Source organism: Neopsephotus bourkii, unplaced genomic scaffold (assembly GCF_033783945.1).
Source record: "Neopsephotus bourkii isolate Nb327-2 ecotype Australia unplaced genomic scaffold, CSIRO-AGI_Nbou_v1 NB_414, whole genome shotgun sequence".
Lineage (NCBI taxonomy): Eukaryota > Metazoa > Chordata > Aves > Psittaciformes > Psittacidae > Neopsephotus > Neopsephotus bourkii.
Genome location: NW_026900918.1, coordinates 77,158 through 90,297, shown reverse-complemented (window position 1 = coordinate 90,297; position 13,140 = coordinate 77,158). Strand labels below are relative to the sequence as shown.

Sequence of the window (13,140 nt, the reverse complement as noted above, 5' to 3'; positions counted from 1 at the left end):
TGTATGTGACCTCAGCATGTACAGCCAAAAGATGTCATTGCTGCTATTTCCCCAAAATCTGAAATGAGAGCTCTGAAACTAGCTCCTTTCATTCCTTGTGATCACTTACAGCTGATGCTTCTTGCAACAGTGTCATTACAGTTGATAATAAATTCAGTGTGTATTACATATACAGGAAAATAGATATAAACTATGGCACCTTTAGGATAAGTATCTTCATGGACTGTACTATCTGCCCTGATCAATGTATAAAATAGGCATATATATATACTACTATTTATTAAAATTTAAATAATAAGTAGATAAGCTTTTTTATTGCCTTTTTTTTTTTTTCAGAATGCGGGGCAAAAATTTAGGGACGGATTCTTCATTTTATCAAATGCTAGGAATAATCTAGTATATATTCTTTTCCAGAATACAAGTGCAGATTTACCGCAAGGGTATAAAGTGTAACTGAAGTCACAGTGTGTTTGCAAGAGACTGCTTTATTAATTTCCCTTCAAGACAAATTAAGTCGCTTTACTTAAATTACTCACTGTATTCCACACCACATTCAGGCCTCTCAACCTGTCAGGATGATTGTGACAGAGGGAGCTGGCAGAAAAAATACACAGGAGAACTGCCCATTAAAAAGGTGTATGAAACTGAGCAGAAGAAATATACAAAGCTGAAACTTTCTCTTCTGCTGTAAGACATGTTTTAGAAACATTCAATAGCTTTTATTAAGGGATACAAAACTACTGAATTATCAAGCCTCAAATTACTCATTCAGAACAGCTTAATTAAAATTAATGTAATTGAGACTATATTCCCTCTGCTGCCTGTAAGCTGTGCAGCATTGTAAATGATGTTGGGATAGTTATACCCAAGCTACCATGTTGCAAACAGCTTTATAGCACCTCAGTGCATATGCCAGCAAGGATCTGTTTTGTACTTGTCCTGTTTTTCATCATACTCTTTCTTTAAGAGTTTGCCAGGCAGCTTTTTGGGCTAAATGGACCTTTATTCTGAGCCAGGGGTTTTTTGTTGTTTGTGTTTTTTTTTTAATGTTCTTTTTGTATTTACATGATAGTTAACATTTTCCAAACACTTTCCCATCAGTAACTCCTTAGGCCCCACGGGTTTAATCAGTAAATTAAATGCATTCAACAGGGCTGCTGGGTTGCTGAAAGTGGCTGGCACAAACAGTCCGTTTATGTGCTAGAAAACCCTTAAACTACAAATGCTAACCAATCTGTTTGGAACAGTCCCTAGACCACTGAAATGCCCAGGAGCACCTGTGCTGAGGAATTAGTTGGGTAGGTGACAGGCCAAAAGCATGCCAGCAGCAGTTTTCAGCAGTGGGGGTGACCATGCCATAGCACCCAGGAGTGTGCCTCATGACTCCTCAGGTCCCAGTGCAGCTACTGGCAATGGCCCTTGGGAAACAGCATGAGGTCATAGACTTAACCCACAAAACAGCAACTGTGATAGGTTACTCAGGTTCTTTTGGATGAAGGTCGAAGCTGTACACAGGTAGCTTAGGTGGATCTGCTGGCATAAGCAAAAGCCCTTTGCCAGCTTTGTGTGCTCACTTCTGCATCATGAGTTTGATTACAAATAGTGCAAGCAGTGTTGTATCTGCACGGTTGTCTTGGTATGCCAAACCTAGTTGTAAATTACAAGTTAGATGATATACTGGTACTGCTGGCAGGTGTTCAGTCACAGTAGTTTCAGCCTCACTTGCTGTGCATTTTGTCTTCATTCTTGTTGTAAATGGGGTTTGCCCAAAGCCACCCTCAGCAAAGCCAGCAAGAAGATTGGAATAAGCACATCTTCCTCAGCCTGGTTTCACAGAAGAGAAAGATGCAAATGCAGTTTCTTGGCCAGGTTTGGTCCAAGACAACCCCTGCTTTCTTTTCAGGTTTTAAGTAGTTTGCTTCATAGGCTACAGGCCAGTTGCTGGGGGGAACACCACAATTCGGTGGTGAATAATGTTCAAGTAGCCAGTACTGAGCTTCCTCCATGCTGAGAGGCTGCCCTGCCCTGGTGTGGTGTGGCTGGTTTGGTGTGTGACCTGCCTTGTCCTTGCAGTGACCTCGGAGTTTTTGCAGGCCATAGTGAAACTGTTCAGTGGGGAGTTGTGCCTGTGATGGACTTGTGATGTCCTCCTTTTGTTAACCCTGTGGGTGGAAGGCTCTAGTAAAAATCACACCACACTGTGTGTTCTCATGGTGCAGCCACAGCCCACTGGCTTCCCACTGTTTTGGGGATTGGAACCTAGAAAGTCACCTGGCTGGGAGAGCTGGCTTCTTGCTGGGAAGGTTCTGCATCCCAGGACATGTCTGGAGTCTGCTTAGGTAGAAAGTACAAAAGTTCCATTGTTGGAGTTCTTTTTTAAGTTGGTTTTTAGCAGCAGCTGAAAGTCACTTGTGTTTTCCTGGGCAGAGTTCTTCCCTAGGGGCTGCCTGCACATAGCCTGGCTGGTGCAAGGAGGAGTTTCTGCTTCTTATCTCTCTTGCAGTGCCCGCGGTGTGAAAGGCTGCGTTATTTTCAGACAACCTGCTGCAGTCACCGATGTCCTTTCAAGTGCTCTTAAGTTCAGTGCTTTGGAACAAACGGAAGTAATGCTTTAGGACTTACATTTTTTCTTTTGAATGGTTTGAGGGCTTTTGCTCAATGGAGTTTCTAACACACTGTTTTTCCCCCCTTTGTTCTTTTAACCAATTAGTATAATCTTGTTCAGTTTAACGACATTTTTGTGAGTCTGCTCATTTCTAAGGTGTAAAGCTGATCTTTTGTTTTAATGTTTTTCCCTACAGCTGACCTGAACAATGTCAGGTTCTCAGCATACAGGACTGCCATGAAACTCCGCAGGCTGCAGAAAGCTCTCTGCTGTAAGTATGTGCACTTTGGCTGGTGGGAAGACGTTATGGCCAACGCACGAGCTAATTTGTAACTTTCAGAAGCAGAAAAACACCCACACAGGTACCCCCAGCTCTGTCTGGTGCATGGAAACCTCTCACCTGAAGGGTCTTGTGCTGCCACTAGTTTGCATGTTCCTCACAAAAAAAACAAAGTACTGGGTGGTCTTCAGATCTGTCCCCTGTAAGACAGAGCAGGGGATCAGAAACAAAGCTAACGGCCCTTACATGTGCCTTTATCTTTTTGCTCTTTTTTCACTGTGCTCATTACTGGAGCTGTGGCCTGTGTCCGCCAGAGCTTTATTGCTTCAGGTTGCTGTTTCAACTTAAAGAAAGGGTATCATAGTGTGCTAGGAACAGTGAGAGTTCAGGTGAAATAATCACTCCAGAGCTGAAGTTGCTAATGGTTTGTTAAGTTGAATCTTGAACCCTGAGGGATTGTTGCCTTTAAACAAGATCATTACACAAAACATTTAACTTTACTTTTCCAGAGCTTTTGGTCATGTTCAGAATTCTCTCATCAGCCATATGTTAGTGATGTGCGTGTTCTAGCATTTTAATTCTCTCAGCTGGTGTCTGGTGTTCTACCAGTCACTGAAGTTACATTTCCTCTTCAGCTTATTGTAACCTGACAGCTAAGTAATTTGCTCATAGTTTTCTTGTTAGGCCAATGAGCTGCCAAAGCAATCCGTTTATGAAGTGGTATACTTTGGAAGGTCACTGAAATATCTGTCATTTAATTACAGGGTTAAATTTCTTGACACAGTTGCAAATGTTTCAACTGTTAATTTTTCTCAAGTTTGGATTTGTGTTCACATGCTTTCTGGAGCTGTGTCAAACCTCGGTATTTTTGAGCATGTTTACTTTTAGGCTTACAAGCATGGGTGAATTCCACTAATGAAAGACTTAATTTCCGAATGTCAAAAAAAAAGCAACCCCAAACCACCAAGTGACAAGTCTTGTAACATAATGACAGATTTCAACATTAATGCAGCGACAAAGAATGAATTATGATAATTATAAATACAAACATCTCTCCATGCCACAGTCATTACAGAAAGGTAGTGTAAAGAAGTTGAAGTGATATGTAGTGAAAACTATTCATAAACAGTGCAGCATTGGAATAAGGAACTAAATTTTTTGGAATTACAGGTTTCTTTGGCGGGCAGTGTGCAAGTGTAACTTGTAACAGGTTCTTAGGGCTGAAAAGTGCAAAACTTTGCATCCTGTTTATCTGTAGTACCCTGATACCTATCACTGAATAATTCTAGACTCATTTTGGACTTCTGTATTGGGTTTGCATGGCAAGGTTTTAGTAATAATGGGCCACAGGCATGGCTTCTGTGAAAAGCTGCCGGAAGCTTCGTATGTCCAGTAGAGTTAGTGCCAGCCTGCCCCAAGAGTGACCCACTGCTGGCCAAGGCTGAACTCATCAGTGGTAGCAGTAGCAGTAGCATGTTTAAGAAGGGGAAAAAGAAGAGCAATTGTTCAAAAGGGAGATGAGCATATGTGAGAGCAACAGTTCTACATTCTCCAAGGGGAGAGGGAAGAGGTGCTTCAGACACCAGAGCATAGATTCCCCTGCAGCCTGTGGTGCAGACCATGGTGAGACAGGCTGTTCCCCTGCAGCCCATGGAGGTCCATGGTAGAGCAGATATCCACCTGCAGCCCAGGGAGGACCCCATAACAGAGCAGGGGATGCTCGGAGGAGGCCATGACCCTGTGGGAAGCCTGCACTGGAGCAGGTTTGCTGCAACACTTGTGACCCGCAGGGGGTCCACACTGGAGCAGCCTGTTCCTGAAGGGCTGCATGACATGGAAGGGACCCATGCTGGAGCAGTTTGTGCAGAACTGCAGCCCATGGGAAAGACTTCGGTTGGGGAAGCTTGTGGAGGACTCTGCCATTTCCTGTTAGGATGGTGAGGCACTGGAATAGGTTGCCCAGGGAGGTTGTGAATGCTCCATCCCTGGCAGTGTTCAAGGCTGGGTTGGACGAGGCCTTGGGTGATATGGTTTAGTGCGAGGTGTCCCTGCCCATGGCAGGGGGGTTGGAACTTGATGATCTTAAGGTCCTTTCCAACCCTAACTATTCAATGATTCTATGGGAGGCACCCCACCCTGGAGTAGAGGAAGAGTGTAAGGAGTCCTTCCCTGAGGAGGAAGGAGCAAGAGAATCAATGTGTGATGAACAGACCACAACTGTCATTCCCCATCCTGTCTGTGCTGTTGTGGGAGTAGGAGGTAGGGAATTCAGGAGGAAAGTGAAGCCCAGGAAGGAGGGAGGGATAGGGAGAAGGTGTTTTTAAGGTTTGGTTTTATTTCTCATTATTGTACTCTGATCTGATTAAAGCTGATTTATCCAAGTCGTGCCTGTTTTGCTCGCAGTGGTGATTGGTGAATCCCTGTCCGTATCTCGACCCATGAATCTTGCGTTGTATTTTTCTCCCCTGTCCATATGAGGAGGGGGGTGATAGAGCGGCTTTGGTGGGCACCTGGCATCCAGCCATGGTCAACCCACCACAGCTTTACTGTGTGGAATTGCAATTACACACTGAAGTCAGTTCATCTCTCGATGCTACACTTAGGTAGATTTCCTGAGAATGGATGTTTTCAGAGACGTGCAGTGGCTCTTACACTGATTACTTTAGCACATTCTTCATGCTTGTATCTAAGGAGAAGTATTTAAGGAATTAGGCTAGCAGTCTTTGTTCTTACAAATATTTTTGCTTGGAGACACCATTGCTGTGTTTGTGTATTCTGTGATTTCAGTGTCACTTGTGAACCCAGTTTAATTAGATTTTTTTTTTCTCTTTTTTCAAAGACTTCATTAAAAAATTCCTTTTTCTGCAGTTTGGCACAGAGCACATTGCTGGGTTTCAGGGCTCCTGCACACAGCCAAAACCCCCTCAATTCCACTTGCAGTAGGTGCTGCTTTCAGCTCTTACTTTTTATTTCAGTTTTTAAATTGCAGAAATTTAAATATATATACACGTATATTCTTTTTCTGCAAGCTTCGTAAAAAGCAGAGCAGTTTTGTCTAGTGAGGAGCACTGTGGAGATGTGTGCACAGAAGGCTTGCAAAAGCGAAGGAACAGCCTGTTTCTCAGTGTTAAGAATAGAAACACTTTTAAAAATGAACTATAGTTAGATGTTAGCTCTTTTCAGTTTATAAATCAGCTCAGTAGACATTAAGACACTAGGATATTAACCCTAAAGAAGAATATGGAAAATGGCAGTCCTTAACAGCTAAATAGTTGTGCATTGTATTACCTTAGAAGAATCTAGTGTCTGGCTGTATCATCCCAGGCTTGGAAATCATTGTGGACATGCCAGGTGTAACTATTGCACGTTGGTATTTTTTCAAATGTGTGGTTTCCTTTGATAATCACATCAAAGCATGCTGACTTTCTTGTTTTGCTACTTTTAAAAGATCTGATCTTCAAGTGCAAACCACATCTGAACGTTGTGATGTCAATAAAATGAGATGTATTCACAAACTTTTCCTGGAGATGCAGCAAAAGAAAATGTTAAAGAGCTTCCGTTAGGGTGCTTTTTTCCTTTAATTTTATGCAGGATGGATTAAATGTATTTTTTTAATGTATCAGCCAACAGCAGCAGGTTACAGAGGAGATGATCTTGTATTCTGGGAACACTGCTATAATACTTTTTATCACCAGCCATATGTTGAGTTGTCCCTAAGTTCAGTGTGTGACCTCCACAGCATGCTTTCTCCTTGCCTGTTAATTGCCGCTTCTGTCCTTCAGTTCGTTCATTATTCCAAGTCAGTTTTTATACTTTTCCTGCACAGTGGCCACAGCTGAGTGCCTGGTTACAAACATCATAAAGGTTTTTGGGGGTATTTTTTGCCTTAGAGACCAAACAAATATTTGTGTAGACATAAATAAGTATTTATATAGAATCACATAGATGACTTAGATTTGAGTATAAGCTAGAAGCTATTGCTCAGACAAACTTTGGAGTCAGTTTTGTAATTTTAAATAGAAAAGAACAAAAGAGTGGCTGAAAACCCACAAAAAGTACGAAGCATAAAGTGGTATGGTTTATTTCAGTTAAAACTTAGCAAATCACTGAGCGGTGATGAATATACAGCTCATCAATACATACCTGACTGGTGGGGCAGTTGTCTTCCTAAAGTCGATCATTCATGGAACCTCCATATTTGCTTTCAGGAAAGAAAGACGCAATTCCAGGTTCTGGGAGAGGAGTCCCACACACATTTCTTTAATCTTGCTGGGAAAGATTCAGGAGGAGCGTAATGTGGTGAACGCCAGAGACTTTCTTCTTCCCATAAGCAGTTCCCTAAAGCAGAGCGTGGTGGCAACCACTTTTTTCTTGTTGTAAATGAGCATGTGCTATTAACTTCAAGATAGGACAGGAGGTTGATAGAGAGCAGGCTGAAAGGCTTTTCAGAAGCTGCTGTTTATTAGTGGGAAAAGCTTTCACGGAGTGGAATGACCCATGTTCAGCAGTAGCTGCATATATAATTAAGCCGCCACTCAGATGCCTGAGGGGTTCATTTAATTACGGTTGATTCATAGTCTCAAAGGAACTGAGAGTTCAGCCTAAAGCTTGGAGTTAAAGGTGTTGTGAAGACAGTGCTCTATTTCCAATTTGACTAATAAATTATTAGAAGAGTCTTTTTGAGGCTCTTAGCAATAGGTCTGATAAATAAGCTTTGGTGAGATACAATACTGACCTTAGAACAGCTATATGTTATATGCTAGTAGGTTAAACTTTACATTCCAAAAGATTTTCTTTTAATAAATATCTATATGCTAATGTGAAAAAGAGAACAACTCCAATAAAAACCTGCACAAAACCTCAGACTCAAAGTTAAATTTCCTGGTGTAATAAGAGGGATAGCATTCTAAGCTTTCCTTACTCACTCTAGCACTGAGTATGTCAGGCCCACAGAATGAAATTTTCAGAAGTGCTTCAGGGATTTAGTGGCGGAAGCCCCTCTTGATTTCCAGAGAAATTTACACTCCTGAAATTCTTTTGGCAATTACAAAATCCCAGCATACTGTCCATGCAGCATTACCAAACAGCCATGTGTGCAGCTAAAATATTTTTTGTCTCCACTAGGACACCAAAGGGTCAGTTTCATGCTTGGTAAAATCAGATACTCGAGTATGAATTTGGCAAATGTGCCTGTAAGCTGGCACAAGTTCTAGAAAAATTCCTGTATAGGGTTCTGCAATTAAGCTCTGTACATTATTTATTTTTTTAGTGTTACCAAGAAGTGTTGCTTACCAAGACTCAGTAAAGCACATTTTCAATCCAGTGAGAGAAAAACTGGTCTTGTAGTTGGGTCAGTTCATTTCCCAGTTTTGTTGAAGAATTTCCTGGATGATTTTGGGCAGATAATTTTGGGCCAGATGCTGCTCCCTCAGGTCTTGGTGAATTGTGTGCCACTTTGTGACTGCCCATGGACAACAGCATCTGGGCTTTAATATTCCCATTGCTCACACCCTGGAAATTCACTGCAAGGAGTTGCAAAGAGTTTTCATGTGGCATTGGGAAGATTATCAATAGTCTAATTTTTCTGATTCCTTTTGTTCTTACTCCTGTTTTACTTTGTAAACTAGCATCCGATAACTTTCTGGTGTGATGTCCCCCAGAGTGTGATACTGCTGGTGATATTAGTATGCAGAGGTTGAACTGAGAAAGTTCTCTTTTGCCTTGGGCATCCAAATTTGAAAATGCAACTGACTTAAATAGGAACTAAAATCAAGTTTTTAAATGTCTGTGACAAAAATCTCTTGTATGTTTAGTGGTGAGTTTAAATGTGTCTTACTCTGTATGTCACTGAGGTATTTGTAAATATAAATGCTCTGCAGAATTAAAAATGGATACATTTCATTTGTAAATATTGAAAAAAGCCACTTCCTATTTCTGGAATGTTCTTTTGCCTGTTATCACCAGAAGACAAGTAACAGAGAGGTTAATCCCCATTCAGTTATTATTTCATTGCATATTCCTTGTGTAGTTTTGTTTGGTTAAGACTGCTTGGCTTCGTAAGAAATGGACAGCATGTCTCAGGAAACCTGACGGTGTGTGCTATGTTTAGAGCACATCTGATGAATGCAGTAGCCTGTGTATCTGTAAGAACATAAAATAGGAAACATTTAATTTTTACTAACATGGTAATATACACATAGTATTTCTATAGGATCCAGAAGCATAGTAGGTACTTTACAGCTAAAAATGAAACAGATTTCACTTTTAGAAACACTGCTTTCTAAGACCACAGCTGAATAAATAGCATACCTGTAGGAGTATTGAAACCGGTCTTGCACGTGACTTTCAAAGGACATAAAATGTCCTTTGGCCAGGCATGCAACTCAAGTAAAGTTTTTGATTTAGTTTTTAGGTATGGGTAATCCAGCTGTTCCTTTTCAATCTTTATAGTGTTTGTTTGTTTGTTTGTTTGTTTGTTTGTTTTAACAGTGGATCTCCTGAGTCTTTCTGCTGCATGTGATGCCTTGGACCAGCACAATCTCAAACAAAATGACCAGCCGATGGATATTCTGCAGATCATTAACTGCTTGACCACCATTTATGATCGACTAGAACAAGAGCACAATAACCTCGTCAACGTTCCTCTCTGTGTGGACATGTGCCTCAACTGGCTGCTGAATGTCTACGACACGTATGTATGGGTGCTCTGAACGTGGGGTGCTCAGGAGCTTTCCCAGTAGCACAAGGAGAGGGGGAAAGGGTAGCAAGCTGTTTGCCTCATTGTAACATGAGTGGCTTGAAGCTGAAAAAAAGGGTAGTTGAAGTGAAAGTTTAATAAACCTAATGGTTTAATGGCTGCATTTAGCTGAATCAATATAGCCCTTGGTTAGGCTTATAATCCTACATTTATTTAGATAAGGAATGAGAGAGCCAGAATTAAAGCAGATTTCTGTGTTCAGAGCATTACTGGGACTGCATGTCCTCAGTATGTCATAGCTTTGCGGGACTTTTTAATTTACTTAGATAAATAAAAGAGAATTCGAGAGAATTCAAGAGAAACACCATCATATAGACTCTTGCATGTGTCTGTACTTCTGGATGTTAAACCTATTCAGAGATGTCTGTTTTCTGTAGTTTTCAGTCTATAATTCTTGTTAAAAGATGGAAGAGGCTCATCCATAATCTAATCTGCTTACAACCATTAGCAGTCAGGAGATTTGAGAAAAATGTCATGTAAAATTAATTTTAGAAAGTGTACTTATAAATGTAAATACAACAGAGTAAATTTGCCCTAAGAAAGTTTACAGGTATTCGTGTTCAGTGGGTTAATGAAGTTGCACATAATACATAGTTAAATTCCAACACAGATTTGTAAACTAATTTTAGGATAAGCCATTATTTTTTGTTTTGTTGTATTTAGTGAAAAAAAAAAGTCAGTGGAAGTTTTTAAGGTTCTTATTAGCCATTTCAGCCAGACGTGCTCATTACTGTGGCAGAATAAACATTCCATATAGGAATGGAAGGACATGGGACAATTACTATATTTGCATTGGCATTCTGAACCACATTGAAGTGCCTTAACACTGTTCTTCCATCCACCACCCTGTATCACAGCACTGAAGCTTCCATGATCACCTGCAAAAAGTACAGATGTTTACAGTCTCTTCCTACAGGATCACCTCTGATAAATCAGTTGCTCATAGCATCCTCTGCAGCAGCTGCAGTATCCTGTATGGGATTACCCATATTACATTATATTTTTGTGTAGCGTACTGGTAGTAAGGGATGTAGCTATATTCATTTAAGTTTTACTTCTTTTATCTGCTTTGACTTTCCCAGAGCTCTGATCCACTTCTGAATTACCAACAACCATAAACAACATATAAACAAAGACACTCAGAAAAAAACAAAGAAGGTGTGCTAGGGATGTTAATCCAGATCAGCCACATTAGGGGCGAAGAGGGAACTAAAGGTTGTTCCAGAAGCTGCTCCTAAGCTGGACCATCTGGTTTAGATTTGCCATGTCCAACCTAGTTTTCTTTATATTGCATTGTGCTGGAGGTACCACATTAGAATTTATAATTAACTGCCTCCAGGCAGCTCCCTAGGTATGCTCAGAAGCTGCATATTGCAGGATGCAATGAAACACAGAGGTTTACAGAGAGGTGTTTTATGTGTGAGGAAGCTTGAAGCTATTTTGCCAAAATTCAGGTTTGAATTACTCTGGGAAGAGAGGTGACCTTGGGGTTACGTGTGTTTCATTTTCATTGTAAACTTAATAGGCAGAGATCAACTGAAGTGCATAGCAGCACTAGAGACATTTAATTAAACATACTGGATCTTTACTTTTCTTATAATTGAAAACTGTCATTTGTAAAGATATTAATCAAATTCACAGTCAATGACTGATCTAATTATAGGCACAGCTCTGTGAATCTTGCACGTTTTCAGATTTGTTTTAACTGATCAGTCACTCATGTTTATTTGCAGTAGCATGTTAAATTATTGGTTTGACTTAGAAGGAGAGGAGAGTGAACCTAACAACTCATGATTCATGCAGGTTTCAATTTAATACGCCTTGTGAGAAATCATAATTCTACATTCTTCTCTTGTATAATTTGCATGAGCCTGTTATTCATCAGGAGTAGTTTGTCAGGTCACAGATGATAATTAATTTGGGAAAGATTTGAAAGAGGAGTAAGAGGAGTAGAATGTGGAAAGCATAGATAAACAACAAATGCTTGTTCATGATGGAAAATGCAAGATTCTTTAGTAAAAGGCTGCAAATTCTAACTTCAGCTTTGTCCACCATATTCTGTCTGCACTTTTCATAGGGTTTGGTAAATGGCCACCACTGGCTCCTACAACAATTTCATGGGATTAAAAAGACCACATGCATCTTTGATGAGCAGTGCATGATGCATGACTGTGGCACACCTGTACATGATTTATTTTATTCCTCGTGGTGTTCTTACTGGTGGTGCTTCAAAACTGTTGTAAGGCTCTGCTTCAAAAATGTCAGTTTTAGGCATTAGCTTCCCCTGTTGTATGTGTTGTTGTGCATGTCTTTGTTTGCAATAGATCTTACCTATTTGAAATGATATCAGGAATAAAAGTTTTGGGGGAAGCCAGCATCTGGAGGTAAAACAGATGACTGAGAGAAGATGTGAAGGTCTGTCATCATGCCGCCTGCAGCGCAGAGGATGCTTTTCTTGCAGTAACATTAAAAAGTAAAAGTAATGGCACAGGCATGTTACAAGGCAGGAATGAGAGGAAGGCTGACTAGAAGCCGCATGGGAGCTGATATGGGGCACAGCAGCCCCTTGGCACTGTGTAGGACAGGTCTGAGTGCTGCGAGGAGGAGCTCAGAAACCACGCCGTATTGTAGCTGCACAGCCCACCTGCCTTCTTGTGATTTCTAGGCAAGCTTTCTGAATGTCTTACAAGTGCCTCTGCTGCTGCACATTGCTGGCAGACACTGCTCTTTCATGCTTAGCTCACTCTTGCCTTCTCAAACAAGTCAGGGCAGAGCTGACAGACAGTAAGCAAAGACTTTATAAAAACTACTTCTACATCTCGTGTCAAATGAAAATTGAGCTATATTGTCTTTGGCAAAAGGGATGATTCGCTGTTCTGACAGGGACCTCAGCTTCTCTGAGAATAGCTCATCGGAAGCCTGTTCAAATAAGCGCAGGGTAAAGACTCTTTACTCTTACTTTATTGTAAAAAATAAGAGGTAATTCTTTCAAAACCAGACTGTTTCTGGTTGAACTGATACAACAGCACAATCAAATTCAGCTATATCTGTCTAGCGACAACCATATTTTAGACTTTGTTTCTGATTTGCCTAATAACCAGCCAGCATGTGCTGTGCAACATGATTCAGTGGGGGATGTTGTTTATGATGCCTATGGTACTGCAATGAACTTTGCTATAGTAAACAAATTATGGGATGAATGGATCATGTTATCAGTCAATGTTTCTTTCTCATTAGGGGCCGAACAGGAAGGATCCGTGTCTTATCTTTCAAAACTGGTGTTGTATCCCTTTGCAAAGCACACCTGGAAGATAAATATAGATGTAAGTCAATGTAATTCTCTTGGGTTTACTTTATGTTTATATTCTAGGTTTATTCCTCCTATTTATTGCATAAAAATTAAGTAGCATACAGATATTAATTTGTTCCACCTTGTACTTTCCAGTCATTGGTTCAGATGTGGTTTTAGGTAGTTTAGCACAGCAGACCCCAGGCTTT

General features: G+C 40.7%; 1 protein-coding gene across 15 annotated transcripts in view; it reads left to right on the top strand.

The window, feature by feature from the left end:
• DMD (dystrophin) overlaps positions 1 to 13,140 on the top strand; it is a 745,980-nt gene that overhangs the window by 676,889 nt on the left and 55,951 nt on the right. For all 15 annotated transcript variants that reach the window (XM_061349397.1, XM_061349396.1, XM_061349395.1 and 12 more), the window contains 3 exons: positions 2,802 to 2,876; positions 9,375 to 9,576; positions 12,880 to 12,965. In XM_061349397.1, the coding sequence (XP_061205381.1) occupies positions 2,802 to 2,876; positions 9,375 to 9,576; positions 12,880 to 12,965 (363 nt within the window). The remainder of the gene's footprint in view (positions 1 to 2,801; positions 2,877 to 9,374; positions 9,577 to 12,879; positions 12,966 to 13,140) is intronic.